At 43.9% G+C, this 18281-nt stretch overlaps 1 protein-coding gene across 2 annotated transcripts in view; it reads right to left on the bottom strand.

Moving 5' to 3' along the window:
• The window catches only part of COL15A1 (collagen type XV alpha 1 chain), a 432564-nt gene that overhangs the window by 22801 nt on the left and 391482 nt on the right, over positions 1 to 18281 (bottom strand). For both annotated transcript variants that reach the window (XM_088442332.1, XM_088442333.1), the window contains 2 exons: positions 13442 to 13503; positions 885 to 1013 (listed from right to left, as the gene is read on the bottom strand). In XM_088442332.1, coding sequence (XP_088298458.1) covers positions 885 to 1013; positions 13442 to 13503 — 191 coding nt within the window. The remainder of the gene's footprint in view (positions 1 to 884; positions 1014 to 13441; positions 13504 to 18281) is intronic.

Genomic DNA, 18281 nt, shown 5'->3' with positions numbered 1-18281 from the left:
CAAAGCTCATGGCAATCCAGTGCAAGCAGGAATGGAAAATGAAGGACACACTGTTAATACATAGGCTTTCCAATACTATCCATTTAAACAGGGACACTCATGATTCACGCAGACGCAACAGATTCCTTCAAAACTGAGATGCCCACTTGCAGCATCTTGCAGCGGTGAAAATCCGCTTCGGTGGGTCTTTACATGCACCATCAATGCATCATCGAAACTTGCACGAGTCCTATGGCAATTTCTCCGTCTGAGTAGGCGTACTGTGTGAGCCTAATCTGCACATGCGCGGAACGAGTCATGCGCATGCACACTTCCCCCACCATCGGAGATGTACGCAACCATCAGGATTACATACATGTCTGAAACAGGCCCAGTGAACAATATACTCAATGCGGCATGCTGACATCTAGAGTATGTCCATCCAAATGTTGCAAGAGCTTTGCACTACAATAAGCCCAAAAGCAGACAGAGGGCCTCATGCACAGGAGGACGCAGAGTCGATGTCAGACGTAAGCAGATGATGTTTTCAGTCTACGCATGAGTCCGAGTCGCACTGCGCATGCGTCCCAATGGTTTGCTTGTTACTATTTGACAATTAGCAGAACACTGGCTGGTGCCTGAATAATAATCCTGCTAATGTTCTGTGTGGATGTCTACTTACACTTCATGAGGATTGTTTAGGGAAAATTCCCACTTATATTAAAATATCCACACTTTAAATTTTTATTACCTTTTATTGTATTATGCAGTCCCAAGTTCCCTGTAGTGCAATGACTCATATTTGCCAGAAAGTGTCTTTAATATAGTGTGCAAATAGTAGAAAGGAATTAATATTTACTGAAATGTAAACATATATAATAATACATATGCATATACATACACACCTGAACTTTTCTCCACCCGCCTCGGACACGGACGTATACCTCACTGCTCTCACTCAGGTAAATCATGGTGCCTTCTGGTACCGAATGCGTTCTTTGCAGCATGTCCTCAATGTTTTTTATTGCTGTCGCCTATACATCAACACAATAATTAGCTTGTAAACAGAGAAAGAAGAACAGAAAGTTATGAATAAACAACATAAGTATTTTATTATCCCAGTTGTAGCTGTATGGCACCCAGGTCACTCCTGTCTTACCCATTGATTAGAATATGTATTAGTGGAACCCATTTAGTAGCTGTTATTGTAACAGTGATTGAGTTGCTCTTATAAAGCCTTTTTAATGCTCTAGCTCAGATTTTCATATATTCATAAAATATAGTTGTACAATATGCATCCTAAGCAACAAGTCACAGTCTTTCCAGGGGGGATCGGTATCCGGCAGTTCAAATCCCGACGGCGGAAGACTGGCAACAGTGAAGATCCCAACAGGTAATTAAAGTAAGTATAACTAACCCTCTCCCCCCCCTAACCCTCCCTTAGGGGTGCCTAACCCTAACCTCCCCCCTAGTGCCTAACCCTAACCCCCCTGTAAGTGCCTAAACCTAACCCCCCGCCCCCGCAACCGAACCCTCACGAGGGGGTGCTAAACCTACCCCTGGGGGTGGCTAACTCTAACCCCCCCTTCCCCTAGCCCAGTGGTTCTCAAACTCGGTCCTCAGGACCCCACGCAGGTCACGTTTTCCAGGTCATCCAGCAGGTGCACAGGTGTACTCATTACTCACTGGCACATTTTAAAAGATCCACAGGTGGAGCTAATATCTCACTGACTCTGTGAGAAGACCAGGAAAACATGCACTGTTCGGGGTCCTAAGAACCGAGTTTGAACACCTGTGCCCTAGCCTAACCCTAACCCTCCCGGGGGGGAAATACATAACTATAAGTCCCCCCCAGGAGCCCCTAACCTAAACCCCCACGCAGTAGTCCACGCCCGCCGCCCAGCTTACTGTCGTTCAGTATGCCGAATGTCGGGATAATGATAGTCGTCGGGATTTCGACCCCTATAATTAGTCCCCTGTCAGTATTGCACAGTCGGGAAGCCGGTGGTCGGCATTTCGACCGTCGGCTTCCTGACTGCATCCCATCCAGAGTACTAGTTACAGATTTATTTTTGTGCCAACAAAACCCTTTAGCCTGGATTATTTCATTATCACTCTGATAGACCTGAAGAAACGGTAGTTTATTGGGCTGGATTAATGCATTTCAGTTAATACATTTTGCTATGAAAAGGAATAAGTCAAATTACTTTAATTGTTTCATAGGTCATTAGTGATTTTTCTTCATCTTGTATTAAAAACCCTCTCTATATCCTGTTAAGTTGGTATCTATCTATCTATATAATTCTATGTTGTCATTATTTTACAGCAATATTGTATATTCTGATGCTAGTATATAATAATTAGTAATGTGGGTGGTTAACTAACAAAAATTATCAAGACCCCCTGAAGTATCAATTGCATGAGTGGAGTGGAGGTGGAGTTTGTAAAAAATAGAACCCGAGGTCCATTCTGTAGCGCTGGAGCTGTTCTTGGCTACATTAGGCTTTGGCTGTCAAAGCAATTAGCAATATGAGGACCCATGGAGTGGCAGCTTTGTAACTTCAGTGGTACCAGTATAATGACACATGCCCATTTTACCAAAAAGGTAACAAAAAATAATTATTTGAATCCTTTATAATGTAAAATTAATTGTAATGAAGGACCATTGCATAAGCTTCCCTGTTCAGTATAAAAATCAACCCCAGGCTAGTCAGTGCAGAAAAAAGCCACCCTATTGGTCATAGTATATGGGCAGTCCCTGTGATAACATAAGAGAAAAAGAAAGCCATCCTATTGGTCATAGTATATGGGCAGTCCCTGTGATAACATAAGAGAAAAAGAAAACAGCCACCCTATGGGTCATAGTATATGGACAGTCCCGGTGATAACATAAGAGAAAAAGAAAACAGTCACCCTATTGGTTATAGTATATGGGCAGTCCCTGTGATAACATAAGAGAAAAAGAAAACAGCCATCCTATTGGTCATAGTATATGGACAGTCCCGGTGATAACATAAGAGAAAAAGAAAACAGCCACCCTATGGGTCATAGTATATGGACAGTCCCTGTGATAACATAAAAGAAAAAGAAAACAGCCACCTTATTGGTTATAGTATATGGGCAGTCCCTGTGATAACAGAAGAGAAAAAGAAAACAGCCATCCTATTGGTCATAGTATATGGGCAGTCCCTGTGATAACATAAGAGAAAAAGAAAACAGCCACCCTATGGGTCATAGTATATTGGCAGTCCCTGTGACAACATAAGAGAAAAAGAAAACAGCCACCCTATTGGTTATAGTATATGGGCAGTCCCTGTGATAACATAAGAGAAAAAGAAAAAGTCACCCTATGGGTCATAGTATACGGGCAGTCCCTGTGATAACATAAGAGAAAAAGAAAACAGCCACCCTATGGGTCATAGTATATGGGCAGTCCCTGTGATAACATAAGAGAAAAAGAAAACAGTCACCCTATGGGTCATAGTATATGGACAGTCCCTGTGATAACATAAAAGAAAAAGAAAAAAGCCACCCTACTGGTCATAGTATATGGGCAGTCCCTGTGATAACATAAGAGAAAAAGAAAAAAGCCACCCTATTGGTTATAGTATATGGGCAGTCCCTGTGATAACATAAGAGAAAAAGAAAACAGCCACCCTATGGGTCATAGTATATGGGCAGTCCCTGTGATAACATAAGAGAAAAAGAAAACAGCCACCCTATTGGTCATAGTATATGGACAGTCCCGGTGATAACATAAGAGAAAAAGAAAACAGCCACCCTATGGGTCATAGTATATGGACAGTCCCTGTGATAACATAAGAGAAAAAGAAAACAGCCACCTTATTGGTTATAGTATATGGGCAGTCCCTGTGATAACATAAGAGAAAAAGAAAACAGTCACCCTATGGGTCATAGTATATGGGCAGTCCCTGTGATAACATAAGAGAAAAAGAAAACAGCCACCCTATGGGTCATAGTATATGGGCAGTCCCTGTGATAACATAAGAGAAAAAGAAAACAGCCATCCTATTGGTCATAGTATATGGACAGTCCCGGTGATAACATAAGAGAAAAAGAAAACAGCCACCCTATGGGTCATAGTATATGGGCAGTCCCTGTGATAACATAAGAGAAAAAGAAAACAGCCACCTTATTGGTTATTATTGTATATGGGCAGTCCCTGTGATAACATAAGAGAAAAAGAAAACAGCCACCCTATTGGTTATAGTATATGGGCAGTCCCTGTGATAACATAAGAGAAAAAGAAAACAGTCACCCTATGGGTCATAGTATATGGGCAGTCCCTATGATAACATAAGAGAAAAAGAAAACAGCCACCCTATTGGTCATAGTATATGGACAGTCCCGGTGATAACATAAGAGAAAAAGAAAACAGCCACCCTATGGGTCATAGTATATGGACAGTCCCGGTGATAACATAAGAGAAAAAGAAAACAGCCACCTTATTGGTTATAGTATATGGGCAGTCCCTGTGATAACATAAGAGAAAAAGAAAACAGCCATCCTATTGGTCATAGTATATGGACAGTCCCGGTGATAACATAAGAGAAAAAGAAAACAGCCACCCTATGGGTCATAATATATGGGCAGTCCCTGTGATAACATAAGAGAAAAAGAAAACAGCCACCTTATTGGTTATTATTGTATATGGGCAGTCCCTGTGATAACATAAGAGAAAAAGAAAACAGCCACCCTATTGGTTATAGTATATGGGCAGTCCCTGTGATAACATAAGAGAAAAAGAAAACAGTCACCCTATGGGTCATAGTATATGGGCAGTCCCTGTGATAACATAAGAGAAAAAGAAAACAGCCACCCTATGGGTCATAGTATATTGGCAGTCCCTGTGACAACATAAGAGAAAAAGAAAACAGCCACCCTATTGGTTATAGTATATGGGCAGTCCCTGTGATAACATAAGAGAAAAAGAAAAAGTCACCCTATGGGTCATAGTATATGGGCAGTCCCTGTGATAACATAAGAGAAAAAGAAAACAGCCACCCTATGGGTCATAGTATATGGACAGTCCCGGTGATAACATAAGAGAAAAAGTAAACAGCCACCTTATTGGTTATTATTGTATATGGGCAGTCCCTGTGATAACATAAGAGAAAAAGAAAACAGCCACCCTATTGGTCATAGTATATGGACAGTCCCGGTGATAACATAAGAGAAAAAGAAAACAGCCACCCTATGGGTCATAGTATATGGACAGTCCCTGTGATAACATAAGAGAAAAAGAAAACAGCCACCTTATTGGTTATAGTATATGGGCAGTCCCTGTGATAACATAAGAGAAAAAGAAAACAGTCACCCTATGGGTCATAGTATATGGGCAGTCCCTGTGATAACATAAGAGAAAAAGAAAACAGCCACCCTATTGGTTATAGTATATGGGCAGTCCCTGTGATAACATAAGAGAAAAAGAAAACAGTCACCCTATGGGTCATAGTATATGGGCAGTCCCTGTGATAACATAAGAGAAAAAGAAAACAGCCACCCTATGGGTCATAGTATATGGACAGTCCCGGTGATAACATAAGAGAAAAAGAAAACAGCCACCTTATTGGTTATTATTGTATATGGGCAGTCCCTGTGATAACATAAGAGAAAAAGAAAACAGCCACCCTATTGGTTATAGTATATGGGCAGTCCCTGTGATAACATAAGAGAAAAAGAAAACAGTCACCCTATGGGTCATAGTATATGGGCAGTCCCTATGATAACATAAGAGAAAAAGAAAACAGCCACCCTATTGGTCATAGTATATGGACAGTCCCGGTGATAACATAAGAGAAAAAGAAAACAGCCACCCTATGGGTCATAGTATATGGACAGTCCCTGTGATAACATAAGAGAAAAAGAAAACAGCCACCTTATTGGTTATAGTATATGGGCAGTCCCTGTGATAACATAAGAGAAAAAGAAAACAGTCACCCTATGGGTCATAGTATATGGGCAGTCCCTGTGATAACATAAGAGAAAAAGAAAACAGCCACCCTATTGGTTATAGTATATGGGCAGTCCCTGTGATAACATAAGAGAAAAAGAAAACAGTCACCCTATGGGTCATAGTATATGGGCAGTCCCTGTGATAACATAAGAGAAAAAGAAAACAGCCACCCTATGGGTCATAGTATATTGGCAGTCCCTGTGACAACATAAGAGAAAAAGAAAACAGCCACCCTATTGGTTATAGTATATGGGCAGTCCCTGTGATAACATAAGAGAAAAAGAAAAAGTCACCCTATGGGTCATAGTATATGGGCAGTCCCTGTGATAACATAAGAGAAAAAGAAAACAGCCACCCTATGGGTCATAGTATATGGGCAGTCCCTGTGATAACATAAGAGAAAAAGAAAACAGCCACCTTATTGGTTATTATTGTATATGTGCAGTCCCTGTGATAACATAAGAGAAAAAGAAAACAGCCACCCTATTGGTTATAGTATATGGGCAGTCCCTGTGATAACATAAGAGAAAAAGAAAACAGTCACCCTATGGGTCATAGTATATGGGCAGTCCCTATGATAACATAAGAGAAAAAGAAAACAGCCACCCTATTGGTCATAGTATATGGACAGTCCCGGTGATAACATAAGAGAAAAAGAAAACAGCCACCCTATGGGTCATAGTATATGGACAGTCCCTGTGATAACATAAGAGAAAAAGAAAACAGCCACCTTATTGGTTATAGTATATGGGCAGTCCCTGTGATAACATAAGAGAAAAAGAAAACAGCCATCCTATTGGTCATAGTATATGGACAGTCCCGGTGATAACATAAGAGAAAAAGAAAACAGCCACCCTATGGGTCATAATATATGGGCAGTCCCTGTGATAACATAAGAGAAAAAGAAAACAGCCACCTTATTGGTTATTATGGTATATGGGCAGTCCCTTTGATAACATAAGAGAAAAAGAAAACAGCCACCCTATTGGTTATAGTATATGGGCAGTCCCTGTGATAACATAAGAGAAAAAGAAAATAGTCACCCTATGGGTCATAGTATATGGGCAGTCCCTGTGATAACATAAGAGAAAAAGAAAACAGCCACCCTATGGGTCATAGTATATTGGCAGTCCCTGTGACAACATAAGAGAAAAAGAAAACAGCCACCCTATTGGTTATAGTATATGGGCAGTCCCTGTGATAACATAAGAGAAAAAGAAAAAGTCACCCTATTGGTCATAGTATATGGGCAGTCCCTGTGATAACATAAGAGAAAAAGAAAACAGCCACCCTATGGGTCATAGTATATGGGCAGTCCCTGTGATAACATAAGAGAAAAAGAAAACAGCCACCCTATTGGTTATAGTATATGGGCAGTCCCTGTGATAACATAAGAGAAAAAGAAAAAAGCCACCCTATTGGTTATAGTATATGGGCAGTCCCTGTGATAACATAAGAGAAAAAGAAAACAGCCACCCTATTGGTCATAGTATATGGACAGTCCCGGTGATAACATAAGAGAAAAAGAAAACAGCCACCCTATGGGTCATAGTATATGGACAGTCCCTGTGATAACATAAGAGAAAAAGAAAACAGCCACCTTATTGGTTATAGTATATGGGCAGTCCCTGTGATAACATAAGAGAAAAAGAAAACAGCCATCCTATTGGTCATAGTATATGGACAGTCCCGGTGATAACATAAGAGAAAAAGAAAACAGCCACCCTATGGGTCATAGTATATGGGCAGTCCCTGTGATAACATAAGAGAAAAAGAAAACAGCCACCTTATTGGTTATTATTGTATATGGGCAGTCCCTGTGATAACATAAGAGAAAAAGAAAACAGCCACCCTATTGGTTATAGTATATGGGCAGTCCCTGTGATAACATAAGAGAAAAAGAAAAAGTCACCCTATGGGTCATAGTATATGGGCAGTCCCTGTGATAACATAAGAGAAAAAGAAAACAGCCACCTTATTGGTTATAGTATATGGGCAGTCCCTGTGATAACATAAGAGAAAAAGAAAACAGCCACCTTATTGGTCATAGTATATGGGTAGTCCCTGTGATAACATAAGAGAAAAAGAAAACAGCCACCCTATTGGTCAAAATATATGGGCAGTCCCTGTGATAACATAAGAGAAAAAGAAAACAGCCACCCTATTGGTTATAGTATATGGGCAGTCCCTGTGATAACATAAGAGAAAAAGAAAACAGTCACCCTATGGGTCATAGTATATGGGCAGTCCCTATGATAACATAAGAGAAAAAGAAAACAGCCACCCTATGGGTCATAGTATATTGGCAGTCCCTGTGACAACATAAGAGAAAAAGAAAACAGCCACCCTATTGGTTATAGTATATGGGCAGTCCCTGTGATAGCATAAGAGAAAAAGAAAAAGTCACCCTATGGGTCATAGTATATGGGCAGTCCCTGTGATAACATAAGAGAAAAAGAAAACAGCCACCTTATTGGTTATAGTGTATGGGCAGTCCTTGTGATAACATAAGAGAAAAAGAAAACAAACACATGCACACAAGAAAATCTAATATTTTTGTATCCCCCCCCCAAAAAAAAAATTGTTTTACCACTTCATTACATGTTTTTTTCTTGTCCTGATGAAATGGTTAAAACATCCAAATTATCCCTCCTCCCTACACACTAGTTGGGATTCCCTGAGATAGCCCTTTATCAGTATTCAATCACAAGTGGTAAGCATGGGAAAATGCATATGACTGGCTGCTGGTTAAGTGGAGTCCCAGCTTAGGTCATTTGTGTAGTAATTCAAATGTAATAAAGCGGTGAATTAGCCCAGGCTGACTAGTGCTGGGGCTGGCTGTTAATTAGGAGAGGGGAGGTATTGTGATTCTGGGCCTGATTCAGAGCCGAACGCTCTGACCAGAGCCCTCGCTCTGAATCAGGGCCCTCCTCCATGAAAATGGAGCGGCCTCTTGGATGCTCGCATAGCTGTGGGTGACCATCGGGCCATCGCGACCATCGGGCTTGCGACGGAGACCCTGCGGTAGGGTCTCGCTGCCGCAAGCCCTGGTGTGATTTTGGCTCTATCAGAGCCAAAATCACTCCCACTGACATCACTACTGATGTCAGTGGGGCCGGCTTCAGGCGGTAGGCGTTCCCATGGGAACGCCTCCGTCTGGCAGCCGCGCCCCTGGCACGCCCACCAAAGGGGGCGTGCTCTCAATCAACATCGACAGCACGCCCCCTTTAGTGCGAGACCCGGAGCGACGGAGAGTTCGTCGCTATCCGGGTCTCGCGCATGCGCACGACGGAGCTCCCTGCGTCGTGCGCATGCACAGTGGGGCGACATCGACCCGCTTGTGAGCATCCTGCGCTCGCGAGCGGGTATGAATGACCCCTCTGTCTTTACTTTAAACAGCAATGGTCCTATACTAAGACAGCACTGAAGATTATTTTCCATTTTTTTACATTTTCAACTGAATCATGGCAAACATATGGGGGTTTCATACAACATTCTAGAACATTTAACCCTAATTTATGTTTGAAATAAATGATATGAGAAAGTTGTAATAGTGTACAGATAATAGGGAATGGGGTAGAAAACAAGCAATTAAGGGCCTTATTCAGGTTGTATCTCACGGCAGCGTTCGCACGCAGCCGGTCGTGGTTTGTGCTTTGCGCATGCATCACAGTGCGCGTACGTGAACCGCCCAATGCGATCGGGAAGCGATCGCAGTGAGTACACAGTCCTATAGTATAGTGATTGACATGAAGTGACCATTTGGGGGTGAACGGGGGCTGATCAGCGGAACACAGGTGTGCCTGTGCATTTGGACGCCGTTACAGGGGCGCGCATAATTAAGCCCCTGTGATTGTATACGCTCGCAGAGGTCTAGATGGCAACAGGAAGTTTAGCAGTTTGTGAGGTAGGGTCAGGTCAACCACAACTGTGTGAATGGTTCCGATGTTACTCGATGTTACCGATGTTTTTGTTGACTTGCGGATGCATGTCATGGGAAGTGGGCGGCTTTATACAGTGATGGGCTTCTTAATATAGTGCTGCGGTTGCCATGCGATTGCATTCATTAGCATGTTTTTGCAGCTAGCGGGTGCGTGTGAACGCAGCCATGTGATCCATGCTGAAGCAGGCCCTAAGGCCCTTTGGTTATGGGTGGCAAGAGGAATCCACATTACATTCCTTCTATCGTAAACACAAATTGTCACATTTGGTCAAACTTTTTTTTAATATATACGCAGGGTGAGTAACCTATAAGTTGAAGCAGGCGCGCACACATGGGGGGTTTCCGAGTACCTAGAAATTGGCTGTCGGTCTGCGCGGCCGGCAACCAATCATAAGCGGCCGCGTGGCCGCTCCTAATTGGCTATCGGTCCGCGCGGCCGGCGCATTATTCTAAAGTGCCACCAGGGATCCTGATAGGAAGGGTGCACTGAGCACTCCGCCACTGCCGCGAAGCGAGTGCTGAGAGTGACGGACGCCGTGTGCAGAAATGCCGGTGAGGTGGCTGTGTGTATGCAGATGATGAAGGGGCTGTGTGTACTGTGTAAGCAGATGGTGTAGGGGCTGTATTACACAGCCCCTTCACCATCTGCATACACAGTACACACAGCCCTTCACTATCTGATCTGCATAGACACAGCCACCTTACATCTGCTCTGCATATACACTGTACACACAGCCCCTCACTATCTGATCTGCATACACACAGAGCAGATGTAAGGTGCTGTGTGCATGCAGATCAGATAGTGAGGGGCTGTGTGCACTGTGCAGTCAGATGGTGAGGGGCTGTGTACAAATGTTGAGGGGCTGTGTGTATAGCTAAGGGGAACAGAGTGCTGTGGCGATTGCTGAGGGGAGAGGTGGCATGAGATGAGTGGTGAGGGGAGAAGTGAGTGCTGCAGTGAGGTGAGGAGAGGTGACTGGTCACGTGAGGAGAGGTGAGTGCTGTGAGGGGAAGGTAGGTATGAGGAGAAGTGAGTGCTATGGGGAGGGGAGGTGTGAGGAGAGGTGAGTGCTGTGGGGAGGGGAGGTGTGAGGAGAGGTGAGTGCTGTGGGGAGGGGTGGTGTGAGGAGAGGTGAGTGCTGTGGGGAGGGGAGGTGTGAGGAGAGGTGAGTGCTGTGGGGAGGGGAGGTGTGAGGAGAGGTGAGTGCTGTGGGGAGGGGAGGTGTGAGGAGAGGTGAGTGCTGTGGGGAGGGGAGGTGTGAGGAGAGGTGAGTGCTGTGGGGAGGGGAGGTGTGGGGAGAGGTGAGTGCTGTGGTGATGGGAGGTGTGAGGAGAGGTGAGTGCTGTGGGGAGGGGAGGTGTGAGGATAGGTGAGTGCTGTGGGGAGGGGAGGTGTGAGCATGAGGAGAGGGGTGTGCTGCAGTGAGGAAAGGTATTCTGTTGCAAAGGGAGAGGAGCAGAGAGGGAGGAAAGAAAACTTCCAGAAGAAAAGAAGAAGGAAGAGCTGGCCAAGAATAGGAAGCGCTGCTGGCCAGGACGGACCTACAGCAAGAAGCTGAGGATCAAGAAGCTGAGGACCGGAGAGTGTTGCAGTGGTGGAAGACCTAAACAAATCTCCCACTGCAGCCTCTCCGCCTACCAGCGCAATGGTAGGCGGCTTCGCCCACTTACACTTATTTAATCCTCCCTAGACCACCGGGGTTGTTGGATACTAGGCCCGTGGTGGGCATATCCTGGGTGCATATCCTAAGATCTAAGCATAGCTCAGTCTTATACAATCAGATACAGGCAGCGCTCTCCTCGGGTACTCAATGTTCCAGGCTTATTAATCCATTTCTGTTCCACGTTTCAGATGCATTTATTACATATTTTGTATGCATCTGTAAGGTTGCACAGTAATGGATTAACAAGCTTGGAATTGAGGAGGAAGAGGAGAAGAAGGAGTGTTGCCTGTATGTGTTTAGATTTTTTGCCATTGGTTTTGTAACTAAGTATTGGAAACCCCCCTTTCAAAATCCTGCGTTTGCCACTGTGAAGACCCTATGTTTTTTGGGTTCTTTAATTGCTATATATACAATGACACACTGACACTTGCGGGATTCCTGGCAGTTTTGCAGTCCGCTGATTTGCTAAAGTTAAATCTGTTACAATTGTTGAACTCAACAGAACATTGGCTCAGTATTGATGTTATTGTTATTGTTAGAAGAATAGAAACCCTGGATTTATTATGCAGCAGATTTTAAAGAGTACAAGCCTGCACAAATAATAGAGTTGGCGTGAAACTGCACAGATCACTATCATCTGTGCAGGCTTGTTTTGTAATAAGGTATAAAAGTATAGTTAAAAAACAAAAGAAACAAACGGTGTGGGCTTTAAATCTGCCACAGATTGACAGCAGATTGTGAAATAGGGGTTTGAAATCTGACAGGTAATAATAGTCAAAACCGACGCATACTAAATACTTTTTTTTTAGACTGCATACCGTGTATATGTGTGTGTGTGTCGATCTATCAGTATACCCAAAACAATCCCACCAATTTAGTCAAAAGATATTTTTATTATTCAGTGTTACTAGAGCCAAGCACTGGCATACCAGGGTTATTTAACTTTAAAAACTCAAACTTCTTTCAGAAATATTGGCAATTTCTGAAGTTTAAAATTTTCAACTTTCCCTCATTATAATACTTTGGGGTAGATCTATAAAAGCTTGGAAAGAGATAACGTACCAACCAATCGACTTATAACTGTACATTTTCAAACACAGGACCGAGTGATAAAACGTGTTGCGTATGATAAATGGTGCTACAGCCAATCAGTTCCCAACTGCCATTTTTGAAACAGATGACAATTTGGAGCTGATTGGCTGGAGCACCATTATTATATGAAACCAGTTTTATGACTAGTTGTGAATGATAAAACTCGTTGATAAATAAGGCCCTCAGCCAGTAAAATGGCAGTTAGGAGCTGATTGGTTGGTACTTTATCTCTATCCAGGTTATCTCTCCCCAAGCTTTGATAGATCTACCTCTTTTGTTAGATTTTATATTAGTACTTCTTAAACACTATAGCTGGGTACACACATGAGCAACGGGCATTCGTTCCATCATCGGAAGGAATGCCCTTGAACGGGAATTGTCCGTACTGGAATGAGTTAATGAACGACAGAACAATCACTGTTCCATCCTTCATTAACCTACTACAGGTCGCTAGTGATATCACTAGATTTGATGTGCAGCACATCAAACCTAGCAACCGTCACTAGTGATCATGGGCGTGCGCAATCGCCCGTACACACTGAGCGATGTAGGTGATTTGTCATGACGAAATAGCAAATTGGCATGACATCGCTCCAATGTGTACCCATCGCTCCAATGTGTACCCATCTTAATTCTGATTTTTCATTTTTCTTCAGAATTAAGATGGCTACTACTGTACAAATGTATATCTGGTCTATCCTACTATTCTGGGTTACATTTTTAGCCGTTGTTACTTATTTAGATTTTTTTTAAAAGAGAATAAACAGTATATTGTAATGAACTTACCAAATTTCTGGATCCTGGGATTCCTGGTTGTCCAGGTGGGCCTGGCGGGCCTGGGATGGCAACTGCAAAACAGTGACATGAATATGCTGAATATAGACATTGATGGACTAATAATGATGTCACTTACAGCTTGTCCAGATAATTGTTTTCACAAAGTACTATTGTTGCGTTCCAAGCAAACAAACCTCGGTGTTATATGTATATTTATTTGTTGTCCATGAGCACAGTACACCAAGCATGACATAGCTGGGGACCTGTCACATTTTCTTTGTATGGATCAGCTCTTTTAGTAGGCTGTAATGTGGTCAGAGTATTTCTACAGCTTCCCGCCCAATCATATACAGATTCAGATGTTCAGTCTGAGAACTGGACACTAAGATCTGTGGCAAATTTTAGTACCCATGTAAGTGAACAAATTATATAGTTCAAACATTCAGTTCTGCAGCCAAACACAAATATGACATAGGCATCAATACAGGTGACCAATTTTATGGCAAAACCAAATTAAATTTGGTCAATCCCAAATGGATTTTGATCTGGTTATTGATAGCATACATGCTTAGCTGAAAATTGCAAAAGTGCCTAATATTATCACAAGGGGTTAATGCAGAGCTGAAAGAAAATCCACTTGTGGAGGGTAGTTTGCTGTAACAGTGACATTCCCGCATAGGCTAAGTTCAGAGAGGGTGTGCTGACAGAATTGCGGTTTATCAGGTTATGTAGAGTTGTGTCTGCTTTCAGACTGATCTTTTGCTCAAAGGATAGGGCCATAATGATAGGGCAGACATGATAAGTATTTATGTATTTATATTTATATAAGCTTATATCAGAAATACTGGTCATATAGGAGAAGACCCTTAGCTGCACCTAAAATTAGCCAAAGAGCAAGAACAGAGAAATTGTTCTAGATAGAATGTTTCCAGGCATCTTCTGTATAATACAAATGCTGCTATGGAGCAGCCACTAGGAGAATAGAGAAAATAAATGGATGATTTCATAAAATAAAATGAGGATGGGAAGGACCCAAAGTGATGGTAACTAGAATAGACACAGACAGTGACGTAACTAAGGTATTTGGAGCCCAGGGCAAGTTAAAAAACTGAAACCCCACCCACCCACCCCAAAGTAAAAAAACACACAACAAGGGGCGTACCACTGAATAATGGGGGCGTGTCAACTTAACACCACCATTTCTTGTCACTCTGGGAACATTACTTTCCATATACACCTTAATTCCCCCAGTAGTACTTGTAATGCCCACTGTAGTAGCACCCCTTATGCAGTGTCCCCTGTAGTAGTGCCCCTTATTCAGTGCCCCCAGTAGTGTCCCTTATTCAGTGCTCCCAGTAGTGTCCCTTATTCAGTGCTCCCAGTAGTGTCCCTTATTCAGTGCTCCCAGTAGTGTCCCTTATTCAGTGCTCCCAGTAGTGCTTCCTTATACAGTGCCCCCAGTAGTGCCCCTTATTCAGTGCCCTCTGTAGTGCTTGCTTATACAGTGCCCCCAGTAGTGCACCCTTATCAGGGCCGGATTAACAATGGGGCGGGTGGAGCTACAGCTCCAGGCCTCCCATTGAAAATAGGCCCTCACAGACAGCAGTGCATACAGGAAAAAAAAAAGTTTTGTTTTTTTTTCCTGTCAGTCAGCTCTCTCACCCAATGGCTGCCAAAATCAGCTTAGTGAATTCTGACCTCCCCACCTGTTCCCCTCCACTTGAAGCGGATCGATAGGCCAGGCCAAAGGCCCACTCACCCTCGGACCGATGAAGCCCCGCCCACCTCCGATGCCCCGCCCACCACAGACCCGTCGAAGCTCCGCCCCATTATACCGAGGCTCCGCCCCTGAACCGTTCTACTCCACTTGAAGTGGATCGATAGGCCAGGCCAAAGCCCCGCTCACCCTCGGACCGCTGAAGCCAAGCCCACCTCTGATGTCCCGCCCACCACAGACCCGCTGAAGCTCCGCCCCATTATACCGAGGCTACGCCCCTGAACCGTTCTACTCTAAAGGCAGCTCAGCCCAGCATGTCAGGATTTTTACTCAGGTCAGTGTAATGTCTGGCCCCTGTCTATATATGCAAGGAAATATATATCTACTACCTATCTATCAATCAAATTAAGTGGGTATAACAGCTTATGTGTATAAGCTCTTATACCCACCTAATCTGTTTATAAATGTGTGTATATATGCACGTACATTTGTGTATATGTATATATATACACACACACGTGTGTGTGTTTGTATATGTACTGTATGTATACACACACGCGTATATGTATGTACGTACTTGTGTGTGTATATATACAGTATATAAATATATATATATATATGTGTGTGTGTATATGTATATACACACACACACTTGTGTTTATATACATACATAAACACACATATATATATATACAAATGTACGTGCATTTATATATATATACACGTACGTGTGTGTGTGTATATATATATATATGTGTGTGTGTATATGTATATATACATACACACACACGGTGGTAAATAGGGATGTACAGGAGCTTCAGGCACATTTAAGGGGACTGTGGCAGGTGTGGAATGATATGTAAACATTCATCATGTTGATAGGAGAATGTCAACATGGTCATAATGTTGAAGTTGTCCGTGTCGACATTCATGTAGACAGTGATGGAATGTCGACATATCATCCCTGTTGGCCCAGCGCTCACTGACCTGCTCCTGATGGCTGCAGTGACTCCAGCACGGCTTCCGGGTCCCAGCGGTCATGACCTCTGCGGCTCCAGTCTTCCAGTGAGTATCCCCCCCTAACCCTAATGCCTACCCCTAACTTATAGTACCTTTCCCTAACCTCCTCCCGCGCAGTTTAACTGTAACCTCCCCCTAGTGCCTAACCCTATCCTCCTCCCCCCGTAGCCTAACCCTAACCTTTCCCTAGTGCCTAACCCTATCCTCCTCCCCCCGTAGCCTAACCCTAACCCTCCCCCTAGTGCCTAACCCTAACCTTCCCCTAGTGCCTAACCCCCCCATGTAGCCTAACCCTAACCTTCCCCTAGTGCCTAACCCCCCCATGTAGCCCAGCCCTAACCTTCCCCTAGTGCCCAACCCTATCCTCCTCCCCCTTTAGCATAACCGTAACCTTCCCCTAGTGCCTAACCCTATCCTCCTCCCCCCGTAGACTAACCCTAACCTTCCCCTAGTGCCTAAACCTATCCTCTTCCCCCCGTAGCCTAACCCTAACCTTCCCCTAGTGCCTAACCCCCCCATGTAGCCTAACCCTAACCCTCCCCCTAGTGCCTAACCCCCCCATGTAGCCTAACCCTCCCCCTAGTGCCTAACCCCCCCATGTAGCCTAACCCTAACCTTCCCCTAGTGCCCAACCCTATCCTCCTCCCCCTTTAGCATAACCGTAACCTTCCCCTAGTGCCTAACCCTATCCTCCTCCCCCCGTAGCCTAACCCTAACCTTCCCCTAGTGCCTAACCCTATCCTCCTCCCCCCGTAGCCTAACCCTAACCTTCCCCTAGTGCCTAACCCCCCCATGTAGCCTAACCCTCCCCCTAGTGCCTAACCCCCCCATGTAGCTTAACCCTAACCCTCCCCCTAGTGCCTAACCCCCCATGTAGCCTAACCCTAACCTTCCCCTAGTGCCTAACCCCCCCATGTAGCCTAACCCTATCCTTCCCCTAGTGCCCAACCCTATCCTCCTCCCCCTTTAGCATAACCGTAACCTTCCCCTAGTGCCTAACCCCCCATGTAGCCTAACCCTAATGTCAACATTTTCATGACTGTCAACATATCACACCACACCTGCTTCGGTCCCCTTAAGTGTACCTCAAGCCCCTGTACCATCACAATTTACATGTATATGTGGGTGTGTATGTGGGTGTGTAATGTATGTACACACCCACATACACATATATATAGCAGTCAAATGGGCGGCACTCTGGACGGCCTGTATAAAACACACTAATACTCAGTTTAAGTTATCAACGCTTCAGAACTTGTATTCATTCTTTTGTCAGGATTACTGAAGGGACGAATACAAGTTCTGAAATGTTGATAACTTAAATGGATTTTAATGTGTTTTATACAAGCTATCCAGAGTGCCGTCCATTCCACTGCTACATAGTTCCCTCCCTTCACAGGCAGTGGTAATTAGGAGGGCACCAGACGCCATAGCACTATCCTTTGCACAGGAGTGCTGGCCTACACATGCACAGTCAGCGGCATAGCAGGGCTAACTCCAGAGCGCCCTGTGCTGACCTCGTTCCCCTTAAGTGTGTAACGTCATGCCATTGCATAGATGTGTTGAGGCCACCGGCACCTGAAAATGCAGCACTGCCCGGAGTGTCCTGGGAGAACGCTGCACTGGCCACACACCTATGTAAACCAACACCACACCGCACTGGTCATGACCCCACATTACCAGTCACACTGCAACGGCACTTGTCACCTCCCCTGCAGTGACATACAATAGGCTCATCATAAATTTCAGCTCCAGGCCCATGTGGACATTAATCTGGCACTGCGCATTTGCATACATACAGCACACACACACGCATTATATTTGCATACATACAGCACACACACACGCATTATATTTGCATACATACAGCACACACACACATTATATTTTTATACATACAGCACACACACACGCATTATATTTGCATACATACAGCACACACACACACACGCATTATATTTGCATACATACAGCACACACACACGCATTATATTTGCATACATACAGCACACATACATATTTGCATACATACAGCACACACACACGCATTATATTTGCATACATACAGCACACACACACGCATTATATTTGCATACATACAGCACACACACA

Source organism: Taudactylus pleione, unplaced genomic scaffold (assembly GCF_031769625.1).
Source record: "Taudactylus pleione unplaced genomic scaffold, aTauple2 ptg000309l, whole genome shotgun sequence".
Lineage (NCBI taxonomy): Eukaryota > Metazoa > Chordata > Amphibia > Anura > Myobatrachidae > Taudactylus > Taudactylus pleione.
Note: the sequence above shows the minus strand (reverse complement) of the source record. Positions and strands in the feature narration are given on the sequence as shown.